General features: G+C 35.2%; 1 protein-coding gene across 2 annotated transcripts in view; it reads left to right on the top strand.

Annotated features, from left to right (window-relative positions):
• The window catches only part of ARHGAP42 (Rho GTPase activating protein 42), a 327,384-nt gene that overhangs the window by 249,243 nt on the left and 58,828 nt on the right, over positions 1-19,313 (top strand). For both annotated transcript variants that reach the window (XM_003992599.6, XM_045038578.1), the window contains exons 9-12: positions 5,844-5,944; positions 7,862-7,971; positions 10,556-10,634; positions 12,469-12,508. In XM_003992599.6, coding sequence (XP_003992648.3) covers positions 5,844-5,944; positions 7,862-7,971; positions 10,556-10,634; positions 12,469-12,508 — 330 coding nt within the window. The remainder of the gene's footprint in view (positions 1-5,843; positions 5,945-7,861; positions 7,972-10,555; positions 10,635-12,468; positions 12,509-19,313) is intronic.

Raw genomic sequence — 19,313 nt, 5'->3', positions numbered from 1 at the left:
CTTTATGTTTGACATTCTCACTCAGGTGATGCTCATTTGTTGGATAGCAGTGTACAAGCAAATAATGATTACTTCTAACAAACAAACTCAGCAAATATCTGTTACTGTACGGGTTAGATGATAGAGGGCTGCTGGCTCAGGAGATCTGGATTTGAGGATTTTCTCTTTCATCACAATCGACTTTGACCAGTGTGCTGTCTTTGAATGTCAAAATAAATCTAATGACCTGCCTAGCTATTCTGTAATTAGACCATAATACATTGCTTTCACCATAATTTCATGAAAAAAAACTAATTCACTTGTCACATACAAGGTATATGGATTTAACTCAGGACACTAAAGAAATTTTTGAATACTTGTTTTGAATAACTTCTTCAGATTTGAAAACCTCAGTGTGAGGGTACATTGAGCTTACATTTTGCATCAATAAAATATTTTGCTGAGCAGAAAAATGTATTGATAGAGAGGCTTGTTCAAACGTGTGTAGTAGAGGAGGTGCCATCCTCTTGCTTAAAGATTTTTTTTTTATTCATTACAATTCAATAATGTTTTATGGCTTGACTTTTTTCTTTTTTGTTTTTATTCCCCAGTGTTGCACAGTTGCTAAAATCCTTATGGGTACACAATATTTTGTTCTAAGAAAAGAAAGATGGATTACCTAGCTAAATTATTTTGTACATTAATTTTCAAATACATCATGTTTATTTGCTACTTGCTAGTCCATCTCTTGGGCAAGGGTGTAGTTTACTTGTTCTCCATTTGTTGGACATTTCAGTCTGACTATAAGCATAGGCCCTTGAGTAACTTGGAGACTGCATCGGTGGAAAAATTCAGTATTTTGTGCACCCATCTGATGTTGGTATCTTGTGTTTTAAGATACATGACTTCCCCTCTGGGTCAGTCCTAGATGATTATAAAGCCCTTTTTGATATTGATGTTTCCCCTGAAATATGCTATCTCTTTAAATGATATCACCCACCTTCTTAGGCTGGAAACTGGAAATAAATACTTAACTCCTTAACTCCATTGTCTCCCTGTAACTTGGGGCCCACTCTTTCCATTTTATCTCCTTGGTAACCTTTGAACCCACACCTTCTCATCTCCACAGTCTTACAGTGGCCTCATAATTGTGCTCTTTCTGCCACTAGGTTTGCCTGTCTATAATCCATCCTCTGTGGCACTTCCAGCACACCCCTCTACAATGCTAGCTTGTTGTGCTCATCCTGTGATGACCCCTTAGTGGTGTGTGGCCTTTGAGACTTGCACATTTGGACTCTCTCACTTTCTTTATTTAGCATGCTCTCCTTTCATGTTGCCTTCCTGCTTCTAAGAAAATTTCCTCTCAGTGTTCTCCATATCCACCTGCATTGTTTTTACAGCTTTAGTGAGGTACAGTTGGCATACAATGAATTGCAGATATTTAAAATGTATAATTTGATAAGTTTTGCCATATATATATATATATATATATATATATGCACCTGTGAAACTATGACCACTGACAACAATGAACATATTCATCAACTTCAAAAGTGCTCTCATGCCCCAATATAATCCCTCCCTTCTTTCTTTTCGTATTCACCATCTCCTCACTTCCCATTGCCTGGGGATTTTAAAAGAAAAATGAATGGATTTATATCCCTTTGGAATTATTTTTGTTTAATTTATTTTATTTTAAGAGAGAGTGCACATGCATGCTTACGAGTGGGGGAGGGGCAGAGAGAGAGGGAGACAATCCCAAACAGGCTACGAACTGTCAGCCCAGAGCCAGACGCAGGGCTCTAATTCACGAACTATGAGATTATAACCCGAGCCAAAGTCAAGAGTCAGACAGTTAACCTACTGACCACCCAGGCACCCATGGAATTATTTTTATACAGGGGACAAATATCCATAGCCCCTTTCCACTTTGTATATTTGAAAACATTTATAAGAAAATCAAACCAGTTCACATATTGATTGTACTGTTGCTGTATACTGAATGAATAAGTTCTGTGGGGAATAGAAGATGAGATAAAAAAATTGGCTTCAGGGTCTTTATTCTGTAGTGGAAGGCATAAGACACACTCATGCAATTAGAAACCAGTGATCATAAATATGAAAGCTGTAAATTGAGTGATAAATGGAGATGGATGTGATGGGGTAGTAGTAGGAGATCATTGCAGTTTGAACACAGAACCTCACTTTACCTAGATCTGTGGTTTTTATGTTACCCACTTCTGGGCATACATTAAATTGCATTCTAATGGATTTCATTTTAAACAGGAAAAGCATGGGTTCCAAAGTCAGAACTATGTTGAAATTCCATGCTTGCCACCTATTAACTAGATGATACTCGAACAAACAATTTTCTGAGCTCAGTATTCTAATTTATAAAAGAAAAATACTCATACCCATCCAATAATGATGTTGCAAGAATAGAGATAATATATATAAAATGTCTCTATTATCAGTATTGGTGGATAATATTTACCATGAACATTTACTATTTTGTGCAATTTAGATTTATCTCATTAGATTCTTAAAACAACTATTGAGAAGTATTATTCTGCTAAAAATAACAATTCAATCACATGCCCTATTGATGGAGAAAGTAGCGCCATCTCCAGCTCATAAGCTATATTTTTTATATGTAAAATCCTCTTTATAATGTCTGACTTAACCTGCCTCTTCAGTGCAGTAGGTAGTGTGCATCAGTCTTATATAATGTCTGACTTTAGAAGTTTCTAGATAAAATGTTGGCGCTTGGTAGGTATTTAGTGAATGTTATTTCCTCTCATTCCACAAACATCATCTGAGCAACCTCAGATGATTAGTGGGTAAGATAATTAAGCTTGTTTTATTTTGCAACAGTAGAGATAAAATAAATTTTTATTTTCCCACACTTTTTTTAAAGGACTTCAGAATTTCTTGTCTAAGAACATCTGCTCTGCTCTGGCCTAGTGCCAAACAACTTTAAAGGAAGTAGCATGTGTGTACAACAAACTTGAAGATTAAATACACAAGGTTCTATACTTCAGATGGAGGCAGGAAAAAACAATTTAGGTATAAAATGTCATCAGAGCATTACAGTAGTTTTATTTAAAAATTATTGCTAATATTGCTTCATAAATTGCTTCTTAAGTAATAAAGTCACTGTAAGTATTTTCATCCAGCCACTTTCCACTAATCAGCTCTAAACCTTTAAGTATTTTATACTGCATGTAACAGAATTATCAACAAGTATGCTTAAGTATTATAGCGTGAAATGGCCCTGTAACAGAATTGAAGTTTATTACAATAATCCTTTATGATTAAAAAAGTATATAGCTATACCCTATAATTTTAACTCTGGAGTTGTTTAAGTATTTTAAAGCTAAATATGCCACCAAGGGCACTGTTATTATAGAAAGAAAATTCAAATGGCTCATGAAACACTTTTATCAAGTGGTACATTGTTACATTACAATTTCTCACTTTTAAATATATGGTTATGAAACTAAGCCAGCAATAATATTGTACATAATTGTTGCTAGAAAGATCCAGGTGTTAAGCAGGATGGGAGCCTAGATGGAGAAGTTGTAGAGAAAACGGACACCATTTTCAACCCAATTAGCCCACTCTGGCTTTTGAATACAGGATAATTGGCTTCTCTGTGGGAAAACTGAAGGTCTTCTACCTTAGTCATGGAAAAATTAAATCACCGTGCATCCCTATTCCTGGTGAAGCAGCAGCATCTAATTCCTTAAGGAGAATATAGGAGAATAATGTGGTATGCTATGGGAAAGAGTTGCACAGTATTTATAGGGGTAAAAATGAGCACTATACATATATAGCTTTCTTTTAAATGAAAATCAAAAGTTATTTTTACTTTAAGGAGTTGAGTTCACTTTTTTCAGATTAGTGGTAATAGGAAATAACTCCAAGTTCAATGAGGTCTTAGAAAGATGAATGATTAATTCCTTCATTCATTTGTCAAGTATTTATTGAGAGACAGCTAATGTCTGGGCCTGTTCTAAGGATTAAGAATATACTAGTAAGGGGCACCTGGGTGGCTCAGTTGGTTGAGCATCTGATTCTTTATTTTGGGGTTGTGGGATCCAGCCCCGCATCAGGCTTTGTGCTGAGTGTGGAGTCTGCTTGGGATTTTCTCTCCCTCTCTCTCTCTCTCTCTTTCTTTCTGATTCTTTATTTCAGGGTTGTGGGATCCAGCCCCTCATCAGGCTTGGTGCTGAGTGTGGAGTCTGCTTGGGGTTCTCTCTCTCTCTCTCTCTCTCTCTCTCTCTCTCTCTCCTTGCCCCTCTCCCCCACTCACATGTGCACTCTCTGTCTCTGTCTCTGTCTCTCTCTCTCTCTCTCAAAAAAAAAAAAAAAGAAAAAGAAAAAAGAAAAGAATATACTAACTAGTGAGCAGAACAACACATGTTCCTGCTGTATAGAGCTTTATAGTCTAGTGGCAGAAACAAACAATAAATAGAATAAATTCATAAAACTTATCATGTTTTAGATAGTGATAACTGCCAAGAAGAAAATAAAGCTAGAGAGATATAAGAAATATCAAGGTAAGAGTGTTGAGATGTTAGATATCTCTGCAGGAAAGGCTGTATTATAAAGGTGTCATTTAGGAAAAGATGTGAAGAAAGTAACGATGCAAACCATGCAGATAACTGAAGGAAAAGTAGTTCAGGCTGGAAGAAGAACAGGGTGTACAAATGCCCTGGGGTAGAAATGCATTCTCTCTGTTCAATAATCAGCAAGGGGGAGGGGCAGTGTACCTAGAGCAGAGTATATAGAGTATATAAGGCAGAAGGTAGTAAGATGCGAGGACAGATCAGTAATGAGGGGCCAGAACATGTAGGGCCATTGTGTATAGTAATAGGTTCTTCGTCTTTTGTTTTTTAAGTCCTTTTTGAACTATTCATACTTTTAATGTTTATTTATTTATTTATTTATTTATTTATTTTAATTTTTTTTTAATTTTTTTTTCAACGTTTATTTATTTTTTGTGACAGAGAGAGACAGAGCATGAACAGGGGAGGGGCAGAGAGAGAGGGAGACACAGAATCAGAAACAGGCTCCAGACTCTGAGCCATCAGCCCAGAGCCCGACGCGGGGCTCGAACTCCCGGACCGCGAGATCGTGACCTGGCTGAAGTCGGACGCTTAACTGACTGTGCCACCCAGGCTCCCCTTAATGTTTATTTTTGAGAGAAAGACAGAGAGAGAGAGACAGAGCATGAGCGGGGAAGGGGCAGAGAGAGAGGGAGACAGAGAATCCCAAGCAGGCTCCAGGCTCTCAGCTGTCAACACAGAGCCTGACGCGAAGCTTGAACTCACAAACCGTGAGATCATGACTGAGCTGAAGTTGAATGCTTAACCTGCTGAGCCACCTGGGCACCCCAGCTGTTTGGTTTTTACCTGGAGTGAAGTGGGAAACCACTGGAGGGTTATAAGCAAAGTTGATGAAATGACCTGGCTAAAGTTTTAGTAGAGTTTCTGGCAGTTTTGAGAGTAAAGAACAAGGATATAAGTAAGGATATCAGTTATAGTAACTCAGGCTATTTCTCATTGTTCCTACCTCTTTGGAATGTAAAATATGTCACTTTTACTGAGATAACTGAAATTCAGAGGTAATATAACTCTTGAGCTACAAAGGAGTATCAGTGCTGCAAGTAAAGCCACGTTTGATTCCAAGACACTTTACCCCATACCACTCTTCCCCAACACTGGCCTTTCTCACAGTAAATATTCTAAACTTTCATGGCCTATGGAGATACTCAGTTGTGTATCATAGCCTCAAAAACTGTACAAACTTAGACACAAATCATTTATTAACAATCTGTAATGTTTGTTTCCTTACATCAGGGCCGCTTGGTTTTACATGGATTAAACATTATTGTACATATGATAAGGGAAGTAAAACATTTACAATGAGTGTTTCAGAAATGAAATCCAGTGGGAAAATGGTGAGTTTTCTTTTTTTAAAAAAACTGTGTTTATTAGTTAAGTAATGGAAACAAAGCAAAAAAAAAAAAACACATTTGCTTGCTTTTCTAATAAACATGTAAACAATTTTGAAAAATCAAAAAGTCAAAAAAAGTCTTCTCAAAGTTCAGTGATCTTGATGACTTGAAAGAGTGGCCAGGATTTTCCTTTATCTCCTCATGGAATGTTTATAAGAGTGGAGTTCAATGTAGGGATCCTTCAGGAGACCACAGAGGTGTCCTCCCATATCCCTGGCAGCAGAGTTGTTTGTAGCTGGCAGCCCAGTAGAGCCTGTTGGTGGCTGGACCAGGCTCAAGGACTCTGCATCTTTCCTACAGGTGGCCTCTGTGGGAGGCTGCCTTTTGCCCCTGCATGCTGCTTCCTCTTCTAAACTGTGTGCTGTTTACTGAAATGCTGGCCAGCAAACTTTCTCAGAAGAATCAATTGATGCCCATTTACCCCAAAAGTAAATTGGTCACTGAATGTCTCGCATGGCTAGTGAACAATATAGAACAAAGTGTACTTTATATAAGGAAGTGCTACTGCTACAGAGTGCAGCACCTTTATTGTGTAGAGGTTACAATCTTTTTGTGAGTTATGGTATGAATATGGCAAGTGACTGGACTTAAGAATTAGATAATTTAAAGCCATATCATCTAAGAATCCTAGAGCTGAGAGTTACCCTAAAGATTATTTAGTCTAGCCTTATTTTGAAAGATTAGAAAATCGAGGTAAGTGACTCACCTGGCTAATTTGTGGTATAGATCATAGCAGAGGTAAATGTTGATCTAACTTAGATATATACTCAAATACATCAGCTGAAACTTATTGTGCTTGGGCATTCAATAGAGTCTAATAATTCAAATGGAGAGACAGAATATAAAGGAGAACATACCAGAGCAAAAGTAACCTTCAGTTCCTGCCATCATGAGAAGTTAAGTGCTGTAATCATGCTAGTTTGTACTTTAAAGGTTTCATAAGAAAAGATGTTGCCTGAAAGCCCGCTTATGTGACAGTCAGTGAGCTGTTAACAAGTAGACCAAGCCAAACTTCTGCTAATAAATAAATCTATGATCTTTGTAACCAAAGATAGTAGAATTAACCAGACATTAGGTAAACATTCCCCTTAAGGTGACTGGTGTCTCAGGTATATAGAAGAGAATTCTTACAGCTTCAGCTTGTGTTGGATCTTATCCAAACAGTTGTGGTTTCACTAGTAGAATAGCAGTTGGTTATCGGCAGAGCAGTCATGTGTTGTGTATGAAAGCCATACATTTATAGCAAGCAAATACTAGAAATGTATTATTTTGGTAGCTCTCCTGAGACTTTGAACCAATTATCATTTAATACTATAAGACTTTAATACACACACACACACACACACACACGTGCACACATACTTGCTCACGTGTGTGCCCCCTCCGACACACACACACAGATAAACAATACTAATCTCTTAGCAACCTTGGGCATTTGATTCAGAGCAACAGTGTTGTATCCTGACAAGCATTCTGTATATCTAATTGTGACATTAAGGTAACTGTGATGTAACACCTTCTGTAAATCTGAAGTCCTAAACAATGTACATTGTAGAGCTATTTAACATAAGTTTAAGTATTTAAGACCACTAGACAGGCATGCCACAAAATTATTTAAGTAATATGAGTATATGTGATTAATTTATTAAAAAACAGTTTGTATTATAATTGAGCAGTTAACATTAGGCAAAAAGTCTGTATTCAGAGGACAGGATGTGATTATGACCTTTATATATAACCTTTAAGTTAACTTTTTTTTTTAAATTAACATTTTAATGGAAGCAACCTTAGATGGCATATTTAATATTTTTCAGTTGCCCTTGTCATCACGTCAATAATGTGTTCCTCTTCTTGTTTCAGAATGGCCTTGTTACTGGTTCACCAGAAATGTTTAAATTGAAATCTTGTATCCGACGGAAGACAGATTCAATTGACAAACGATTCTGCTTTGACATAGAAGTAGTTGAAAGGTTTGAGGTTTTATTTTTACTTTATATTTTTAATATGCTAAATTATTTGTTTCTGTGTTTAGATATAAGTATGAAACAGTATACAGGTACTTGTTTTTCAGTCTTTAAAAACAGTATGCATATTTATTTCATTCTTTTATGTATTTATTCAACAAATATATATTGCATGATGCATTCAATAAATAAATCAGACACAGAATGCTAGCAAAAAGCAACATCACTCAAAGAAGAATTTGGGAAATCAACATAAATGACTACATTAAGGGATTTGTGGTGGACTTGAGTTCCCTTTACTATGAATGATCCTGACAACATTGTTCACCATGCCTGGGTAAGCCTTTTTGTGGACTTTTGAAGCCTGGTAGCCTTGCTTCCAAGGAATAATAAGACAGAGCTGGGAATGCCATTAGTTTCCTTCAGCCAGTGAAATTCAGTGCCTCCTCTGGGCAGAGCACCCCGTTCTGGACATTGGGACATTGGGAGAGACATAAATGTTGCACATGTGAGTTTATAATCTAATGGGGATATTTAGCTCTACTTTTTTTTTCCTTGTATCAATACAAGAAGAACAGAAACTAAATATGGACAGATATACTTCTTTCTCTCTATTCTATTCCACAATCTATTTCTCTTCCCCTGCATTACTACCATACTTTTCTGAATACTGTAGCTTTGTGTGAATGCACTATTTAAAATGCTTACTCTATATACTCTTATAAACTATAGTTTACATATATGTCACTTATAACTACTGAGTAGGGCAAGGCCCCCATTTTTTATGCTTCTTTAAATAGTGGTGCCTGGGTGGCTCAGTTGGTTGGGCAACCGACTTCAGCTCAGGTCGGGATCTCACAGTTTGTCAGTTCAAGAGCCGCGTCGGGCTCTGTGCTGACAGCTTGGAGCCTGGGGCCTGCTTTGGATTCTGTGTCTCCCCCTCTCTCTGCCCCTCCCCTGCTTACTCTCTGTGTCTCTCTGTCTCTCAATAATAAATAAACGTTAAAATTTTTTTTAATTGTATTAAATATTTTGGCCCTGTGGTTTTACATTTTATGAATCTGCTTATTAAGTTTCCCTTTGTCTCCACAAAAATCCTTTGGGGTTTTTTGATTTGGAGTAGCATTGAAGTTATTAATTAATTGATGGACAGTTGAACTCTTTTTGAATATTTTACATATTTTTTTTAGATTTATTCTTGAGTCTCTTCATTTTATTGCAATTTTGAATAGAATTCATTAGTATATATTTTTTCCTAATGTTTGAGGCTCATGGATAGAAAGGCTATTAATCTTTTTAATATATCAATCTATACCCAGCATAGTTGTTGAGCTCCTTATTGGTTTTAATAGTTTGTGGTAGGAACTTCTGTATTTTCTATGTACACAAATACAAACATGCTAGTGATTTTTCTTTATTTCAGCAGCACTTTTTGGTTCTGTAACCCTGAGGCACATTGTTAAATTCTGCTTTAGTTTGCTCATCTGTAAGGATAAGGATAATAAGTAGTCACCTCAAAGGGTTCCTATGAGGATAAAATGAGATAAGAAAGGTAAAATTTACAACATAGTGCCTGGCACATAATAAACAGCCAACGAATATTGATTATTATTTTATTATTTCTGTTTATACTGGCTTAGATTTTCTAAGATCAAGTGATCACGATCTTCACATACATTTTTCTTTTTCCTGTCATTCCAATGATCTATTTTCCTGTTTACACAAGGCATAATATGCCTTCGTCACAGTTTTAAGTCATACTGGTTTTTAATCATACAATATTTAAATGAAATTTCCTCCTCAATGTATCTCTTCACAGAGCCCTTTAATTTCCTGTTCAAATTTATTTTCTGGATAATTTGCAGTTAACTAGATCAATTTTACTATTTCTGGATTTCCTGTCTTTTTCTGTCTTATATTGCTTTCCTCCTTCCCTTTTCTTACTCTTTCTCTCTTGAAGTGTGTATGTATCCTCAAGTAACTATTTCAGAATGGGTACATGGGAAAAATTGTTTTTAAATGAATTAATTTTAATATTGTGATCATGATATAGATAAACACTTTGGTTTTAATGTCTTCTTAATAATTAACTAGGTATGGTATGAAACTTTTCATATTACTATATACTCATTGAAATTATTTTTAGTGACTAGATTGTACCACATTGGGGTCATAATCTTAATCATTCTAATACTGGAGAATGTTTAGGTGGTTCTGGACTTTGGTGAATGCTTTTTGGCCATTTCAGAGGAAAGAGTTTGAAACTAGCCTCCTTCAGGCAGTCATACCTAAACCAGTGATTTTACTACCTGCAGCCATTAGAATTAAACGTGTGTGTGTGTGTGTTTGTGTGTGTGTGTGTGTGTGTGTGTGTCCTCATAGTAATTTTTCTAAAAGGAACCATAAGTCTTTTTCTTTTCATTTTTTAAATTCTTTTTTTCTTCTCTTTTCTTTTTTTTTCCTCTCTTTTCATTTTTTTCTTTCCTGCTTTTTCTTAAAATTTTACCTTTACTTTTAAAACCACAAAAAAAAAAATGGGTGAACACATAACAGGAATAAATTAAATATATAAAACATTTGTTTTTAATAGGCATGGAATCATCACATTACAGGCATTCTCAGAAGCTAATCGGAAACTCTGGCTCGAAGCCATGGATGGGAAAGAACCAGTAAGAATTTTGATTTTATTGTTCTAGGGGCACCTGGGTGGCTCAGTTGATTAAGTGTCTGACTTCAGCTTAGCTCACGGTTCATGGGTTTGAGCCCTGTGTTGGGCTCTGTGCTGACAGCTCAGAGCCTAGAGACTGCTTCGGATTCTTTGTCTGCCTCTCTCTCTGTCCCTCCCCTGCTCCTGCTCTGTTTCTCAAATAAATAAATAAATAAATAAATAAATAAATAAATAAATAAATAAATAATGTTAAAAATAAATGTGAAATTTTTTTTTTTAGATTTTATTGTTCTAATTACAAAGCATATCCGGATTTTTTGTCTGTAGTATATTTGAAAATATTAATACAGCAAATCAGAGGATTAGAGATTCTTACTGTTTTTCTGGTATTGTCTCACTGGTACATAACACCAACTTTCTAATTTGTTTCTCAGGATAACTTCCAGGACTAATTTAAAATCCTAAAATTACTTTTTAACAAATTACTTACCATGAACTTGGCTGTACTGATTTGCTTATTTTATTCAGTTAATAATAAAGTCCTCACTCTTTGCAAGGCCTGTGTTAGGCTTTATGATCAGTGTGATGAGCAAAGGTTTAGGGTAAGAACTAATCCTGTGGTCTATATCATTGTTTAAAAATCTCATTTGGGGGAGGGGAAGGAAAAAAAAAAGGTTAGGGAGGGAGGGAGCCAAAACATAAGAGACTCTTAAAAACTGAGAACAAACTGAGGGTTGATGGGGGATGGGAGATGGGTACTGAGGAGGGCACCTGCTGGGATGAGCGCTGGGTGTTGTATAGAAACCAATTTGACAATAAATTTCATATTAAAAAAAAGTCTCATTTGGTAAAACTGCCTTGTGGCTTGACATTTTCCCTCACATCCATATCTTCACTGTTTTAATAGTTATTTTGATGTGGCCATGATAATTTACTTAAAATTATTAGGGAGGCTGATGTAAAAAGGAATAAATCATCGATCACTGTCTGTTTTCTTTATGAAGAACACCACATTGGAGGGTTGGAGGTATGAGCACACAGAGAAAATAGGAGGCCCTGCCCTATCCATTGAAAACTATCCTTTAGTTGGCAAATAATTTGTGAACAACCTTGGTGCAGAGTACCTGTGCAACAACAGAACTATATAAAGTGTGGACCCTAGGCTTTGAGGCCATCCCTCAAACTGTTACCAATCCACAATCAAATGAGTGCAGAAAGTATGATTAAGCATCTGGAAAATTTTATAGCAATTAGAAGTAGTCATTTTACACCTATTGAGTTTAATAATAAAAATTTTGGACTCTGCGCCTATTCTTTATAGTGTTTATTATGTTTTAATTTTATTATAACTTACAAAAGTATCAGCCAATTACAGATTAAAAAAGTAAAACAAAAGGACTTGACTCTTTGCCACTAATAGTTGAGAGGTAAGCCGTGACCTAAAGCAAATTTAGAAGACAATGTGATAGCTCAAGTACAAGTTAAGGTTGTACATGTTGAGAACAAAACGCTAAGGAGATAATTTGAGGAAGCAGCAATCTGGTAAAATCTGTCATGAAATCCTTCCTGAAGAAGGAATACATACTATGCATCATGTTGGGTAATAAATGAGATACATAAATCAAATGGAAAGTGCTAGAACTTTGCCCAGGGCTGGATAGCCATGATGGAAAGGCTTGGGAAGCAAGGTTGGTTGATAGGGTAGGGAAATGGCTCTATGGACATACTAGTTGTAAGATCTTGAAATCAAGATACTCATTTTGTGTATCATTGTACCAATATCGCCCTGTTTCTGTGCTGGGTCATTAACTGATCAGACTTCCTTTGTTTTTCAGATTTACACCCTGCCTGCCATTATTAGCAAGAAAGAAGAAAGTAAGTCACTTTAATAATTATTTAAAATTTTATCATAGTTTTTTTTTCTTTTTTATCACAAAAGTATTATGTGATATTAAGAGTTAATTCTGGGAAAATAATAGAAACATATCATAAGTCTGATGGTGAAGCAAGTTTAAAACTTTCATTCAGAGAAGTTTCTACTGGTGTTTTAGTAACCAAAATTAGTTTTTACTTATTTGGTGTTTATTTACTTATAGGTATGTACCTTGCTCTATCCCAGGAAGAGATTTGAAGCAGTTGGTATTTAGTTGATTTTTTAAATATTTTTAATGGCAGTAAGGGCTTCTTTATTTTAGTTTCTCTGTGCCATTGACAAGACTGAAGACATAAATACTTTGTACCCGAGTGTGATGTTATAAGACATTGTCCATAACACATGGGATATATAGGAAAACCTGTTTTCTCAATGTAGAATTGCTGAGTCCTTAGTAGCAAAACATTCTTATTAAACACATTTTATGTGTTTTTCCATAACATTCTCAATCCTCTTTAATCTTCTGCTACCTTCTTTCCACCTTTTACCCTTGGTTATTTTAGAATATTTTCATATGTACCTTATGTAGTCAGATTATTTGACATTTAAAATTAGTCTGTATATTTATTTCTAAGGTTATGTATACATCTTCTAAAGCAATTTCAAGTTTTATTTAACTCAGTTGACTTTCTCTCATGATGTCTAAATTTATTTTTAAAACAGGCTAATTTTTAAATTGCTAATAAAATGCAACTGAGAAAGGAGTAAAAATAAAAACTGGGAAAGCATTCATTTGAAAATCATAAATATTAAGTGTATGAAAAAACCTATTACTTTAAATGAATGAAATGCTTCCTAGTGATTAATTTCAGAAATTATCAAAAGAAAAAGCATGATTTAAAATACCCCTGGGATGCCTGAGGGGCTCAGTTGGTTAAGTGTCCGACTCTTGATTTTGGCTCAGGTCATGATCTCAGGGTCGTGAGATCGAGTCTCACGTCGAGCACCATGCTAAATGTGGAGCCTGCTTAAGATTCTCTCTCTCCCTCTGTCTCTACCTCTCTCTCTGTCTCTCTCAAAAAAAAGATACTCCTAATGTTAGAGACTTGGAAAATTATTTCCGGTTTTTACTCTTGCATTTCTTTATTGCAAATCAAGGAAAGTGATTAGTATAAAATCTTCCATTGCCCGCTTACATCTAATCACAGAAATATTAACCAACAGATAAGTACCAAATGTTCATTCTAAATAGTTACCTAAAGAGCAATATGTTGTATAATTTGCATTTGAGTAGAGTTTGAAATGTGTTTTCTAATACTGGTTTCATTTTTCATATACTGGTTTCTTTCAAAAGAAAGATAGTTCTTTTAGATACAAATGAACTACTCAAGGATGAATTTTTGGAAAAAACTGAACCTATATATGGTATTGAATAAAACTCTAAATAGGGACGTGGTCAAGTCAGTGAGAATATATTTGAACAGTAATGCATTTCTGGAAACTAGGGTTTGTAAAATAATTAGAAAATTTGAATAAGGAGGTTGTCACATGTACTTATGCTGTTATGAAACGGCATCATGCTTCTTCAGTGCCTTAAAGACTTTTCCAGAAATCTACTTTCTTGTAGCCTTAGCCACCTGAAACATCACTATGCCATCATTTATAATTGTAAAATGTTTTTTTGTTTTGTTTTGTTTTGTTTTGTTTTTCGGAAAAATAGCTATCCTACAGTCCATGTGTTTGTGTCATTTCTCACATTTTGCTTTTGGTATAGTTCTCTGAGCAACTTGTGACAGAACCTTGTAGCCTTCTTCATAGTACTTAACACAGGCCTTCCATGAGATGTGTGCTCAGCACACATTTGCTTTTACTGTTGCTCTGAGTACCAGTAGGCTTTTATTGCCCAAGGGAAGATTTTGATGATAGAAAAGAATATTATAATTATGTTTGCTTCATTAGTATGTAGTGCTCAAAGTTATAAATCTTAACCCTAGTTTCAAGTTTTATTTTTATTATTTTATCTTAAGCTGTATTTTTTTTTCTTTCAGCCTATTTTTAATCAATGTACAGATCTTATTTCATGTATAAATATCCTAATTTTTAAAAATGTTTTCATTTTGTTTTTATAACTTTGATAGAATTCCCCCATTTATACATTTAATCAGTGAAGCTTTTTTAGACATACAAATTATAATTACAAAACTAGTAAATTTTATTCACCCAAATGCAGCACCCTAATAAAACAAGTTTGTGATTCTGGCTAATACAATCTTTCTAAACCTGTGGTATCTTCTGTAATCTAATAAATTGACTTATAAATGCTGAAATTAATATCCCTTTAACTGTTCTAAACATTCTAAATAAATCACACACAAAATTACGTAGTGATTTCAAGAGGTCTTACTATGTGGACATAAAGTCAACTTATCCAAAATCATCCTTGTTTCTGATTGTTTTTCCACATTCTTGGAGATTCAGATTTTCTCACCCAAAGAGAATCACTATTCTATTGAAAAGACAAGACAATGGCATATACCATCAATAAAAAGAAACTCTGGCTAATGGAGGACAGGATTAAATGTACCTTCTAGAAATAAGCTCCCTGCAGCTGAGGGGTAGACATTTTGGTATTGACAACTTAGGTGAACAAGGTTTTCTAAACATTCCTCAACCCAACATGCAATGGAGTCCCTTTCCCTGAAATGACCAGCCTCTCAGACAAGTTGAGAGGCTTTCCTGGTCCTCAGAATTTAACATTTTTGCATGTAATTTTTAATGTTTTACTACATCAAGGTCTAAAATGTATTAATGGAACTTTGAATCTCTGCTCAGACTGTAATCTTACCTCTTATCTCTTTTATCATGTGTCTTATCAATATACCACTATTTTACTAGTGATTTAACAACTTATAGGATATACGCGAACACTTAATGGTATTCTAGATTCAAGCATATGGTCCTTTTTAACCTGAAAGAAGTGTCATGTTTTCTTCCTAGCAACATGTCCAGAATTTTACCTGTTTTAGTTTAAAATTATATTCCAGTGATGGTGAAGTTCTCAGACCTCTTTTTTAAATCTTGAATTAATCAAGCAACCTCATCATATTGGGAGTTCAGAGCAGCTTTTATCTTTATGTTTACCTCTTCTACCATTTTTCTAGATATCATCCTGTTTTTTTGAGATCTCTGTGTTCCTTTTAGACATTTGACTACTTTCCAGAGTGGAATTATGTCAATTTCCATCAATAACTTCTCAGTTGTTATTTGAAACCAGTGCTAGTCTTGATTCATTTGCCAAATTGGGAAATGCATCTTTATAGCTTTGGTAATTCAGATGGATTCTGTTTATCATAAAATGCTCTAGCTATCCTTTGGAAACTCAGTTTTCTATGGGATATGTTTGTGTTTTTGAACTGATAAGGCTAATAATGAACCTTAGGATAGCAAAATATAAAAACTCAGGTAAAAATGTGTTTTCAATATCAACCATTAAAAGTGGTTGTGTTTGTGCTTTCACTAAAAAGCCTAATGGTAATAGAGCAAAAACTATCTAGCATCCTAAAATAGAGCCATACTGTGAATATACAGAGAAGATATACTATGAAATGAAGAGTAAAACTATTCTTTCACTGTTACGAGACTATTTTTTATAAACCTAACGTGAAAAAATCTCAGGACTTTGTGGTTTTTGAACTATAGATGCTGCAAATAAGACTAGCCTGTAATTCAGTAGAGAAGGAAAGTTTAACTCATCTTAACAACAACAAAAAAGCGTCAAGTACAAAAACTGAAAAATTGGTCCACAAATGCTTTTCTGGTTGTAAAAAATGCTTGCTACAGTATTCTTTTCTTGAAATTCTAAGACTTTGGGAATGCATACACTTTGAGAATAGCAATGTCTATTATCATTATATTAGGTAAGATTAGAACTAAACTCTCCCTCAAGCTATACCATTAGGTATGTTTTGTTAAAGAATAACACACCAATAGTTCTCCATATTTGAGCCCACTTTCAAAAAAACAATTTTTTTTGTTTTACTAAGTTTTTATTTTAATTCCAGTAGAGTTAACATACAGTGTTATATTAGTTTCAAGAGTACAGTATAGTGATTCAACAATTCTATACGTTACTCAGTGCTCATCATGGTAAGTCTTCCTTTAATACTCCTTACCTATTTCACCTATCACCCCCTTCTGGTAACCACTAGTTTGTTCTCTGTAGTTAAGAGAATGTTTCTTGGTTTGTCTTTTGCTCTCCTATGTTTTGTTTGTTAAATTCCACGTATGAGTGAAATCGTATGGCATTTGTCTTTCTCTGACTGATTTATTTCACTAGACATACTTTCCAGCTGCATCTATGTCATTGCAAATGGCAAGATTTCATTCCTTTTGATATCTAAGTAATATTCCATTTTATGTATATATGCCACATCTTCTTTATTCATTCATGAATCAATGGACACTTGGGCTGCTTCCATAATATGGCTATTGAGAATAATGCTACAGTAAACATATGGGTGCATGTATCCCTTTGAATTAGTGTTTTTGTATTTTGGGGGTAAATACCCAGTAATATGATTACTGGATTGGAGGGTAGTTCAATTTTTTTTAAGTTTTAATTCCAGTCTAGTCAACATACAGTGTTCTATTAGTTTCAAGTGTACAATATAGTGATTCAGTAAACCCATACATCATCCAGTGCTCATCACAGTCTACTTCTTAATCCCTATCACCTATTTCACTGATTCCCCACCTACCTCCCCTGTGATAACCATGTTTGTTCTCTGTGGTGAAGAGTCTGTTTCTTGGTTTCTCTCTCTTAAATTCCACATATGAGTGAAATCATATGGTATTTGTCTTTTTCTGACTGACTTATTTCACTTAGCATTACACTCTCTAGCTCCATCCATGTTGTTGCAAATGGTAATATTTCATTCTTTTTTATGGTTTAGTAATATTCCATTCTGTATATATACCACATCTTCTTTACCCATTCATCTATCAGTGGACACTTTGGCTGCTTCCATAGTTTGGCTATTGTAAATTATACTGCAATAAAGATAGAGGCACATATATCTTTTTGAATTAGTGTTTTTGTATTCTTTGGGTAAATACTCAGTAGTGTGATTCCTGGGTAATAGGGTAGTTCTATTTTTAATTTTTTGAGGAGCCTCCATACTATCTGGTGGCTGCACCAGTTTGTATTTCCACCCAATAGTGCACAAGTGTTCCTTTTTCTCCTCCTCATCCTAGCCAACTTTTGTTGTTTCTTGTATTTTTTTTGTTATTTTAGTCATTCTGATAGGGGTGAGGTGATCTCTCATTGTTTTGATTTACATTTTCCTGATGATGAGTGATGTTAAATATCTTTTCATGTGTCTGCTAGTCATCTGAATGTCTTCTTTGGAGAAATGTCTGTCCATGTCTTCTGCCCATTTTAAAAAAAAAAAATGTTTAATGTTTATTTCATTTTTGAGAAAGAGAGAGAAAAAAGGGAGACAATGAGCAGGGGAGACAAAGACAGAATCTGAAACAGGCTCCAGGCTCTGAGCTGTCAGCACAGAGCCCGGTGTGGGATCTGATCCCACAAACCATGAGATCATAATCTGAGCTGAAGTTGGATGGTTAACCAACTGAGTCACCCAGGTGGCCCCCTTTCTGCCCATTTTCTAATTGGATCATTTGTTTTTGGGTGTTGACTTATATAAGTTCTTTGTATATTTTTTTGATGCTAACCATTTATCAGATTGTCATTTGCAAATATATACTCTCATTCAGTAGACTTTTAGCTTTGTTGGTTGTTTCCTTAGCACTACAGAAGCTTTTTGCTTTGATGTAGTCCCAGTAGTTTATTTTTGCTTTTATTTCACTTGCTTCAGAAGACATATCGAGAAAAATGTTGTTACAGCCAATGTTGGAGAAATTACTGGCTGTGCTCTCTTCTAGGATTTTTGTGGTTTCAGGTCTCACATTTAGGTCCTTAATCCATTTTGAGTTGATTTTTGTGTATGGTGTAAGAAAGCGGTCCAGTTTCATTCTTTTGCATGTAGCAGTTCATTTTTCCCAGCACTATCTGTTGAAGAGACCATCTTTTTCCCATTGTAAACTCTTCCCTCCTTTTTCAAAGATAAGTTGACTTTATTTCCAGGCTTTCTATTCTATTCTGTTGATCTGTGTATCTGTTTTTGTGCCAGTACCATATTGTTTGAAGCAAATTATTTTTTGTGAAAAAACTTCTATGTCCCAAAATCTTCATCTTGGGACTAGTTGTTAAAGAGATAGAGGCAGTTGTCACTTTTCCTAGGCTTGCTTGCTCTGCATTCTCTGTTGGTACCCTGAGGCTTGTCCCCACTCAAACGTGTTTTGTGTGATGGTTTTTCAGTTGGTCCTTCTACCCTAGGTCTGGAGAAAGAGAACTGTGAGAGAAAAGGTACTAAATTATCATTCTCTCATGCAGTTTGGTTCATCAGTATTCCATTGTGTACTTACTTTATTCCAGGTATTGTAAATGGGAAAAAAGAAGTCCTTTCAAATGATGTTTCTGCTAATGAAAGTCATGATTTGGTCACATAAATAACAGTCACTCAACATTCAGTCCTCATGTACATGTCTACATGTCCTCATGACTGGACCAGAAAATACTTTCAGAATTTCCCCCCAAACTCTCAATTTCTGCCACTGTCTGTCGGTGACTTTCCCCATGTGTGCTTTGGGAACATGTTCTCCCCAACAATAAAGAAAAGAAAATTGAGCTCATTCTTCTTATCCTAGGCATTTGCCATCTGTCATGAATTTTTTGGGCCTCAC

The sequence above is a fragment of the Felis catus genome, chromosome D1, assembly GCF_018350175.1.
Source record: "Felis catus isolate Fca126 chromosome D1, F.catus_Fca126_mat1.0, whole genome shotgun sequence".
NCBI lineage: Eukaryota > Metazoa > Chordata > Mammalia > Carnivora > Felidae > Felis > Felis catus.
This window is presented reverse-complemented; position numbering and strand designations above follow the sequence as displayed.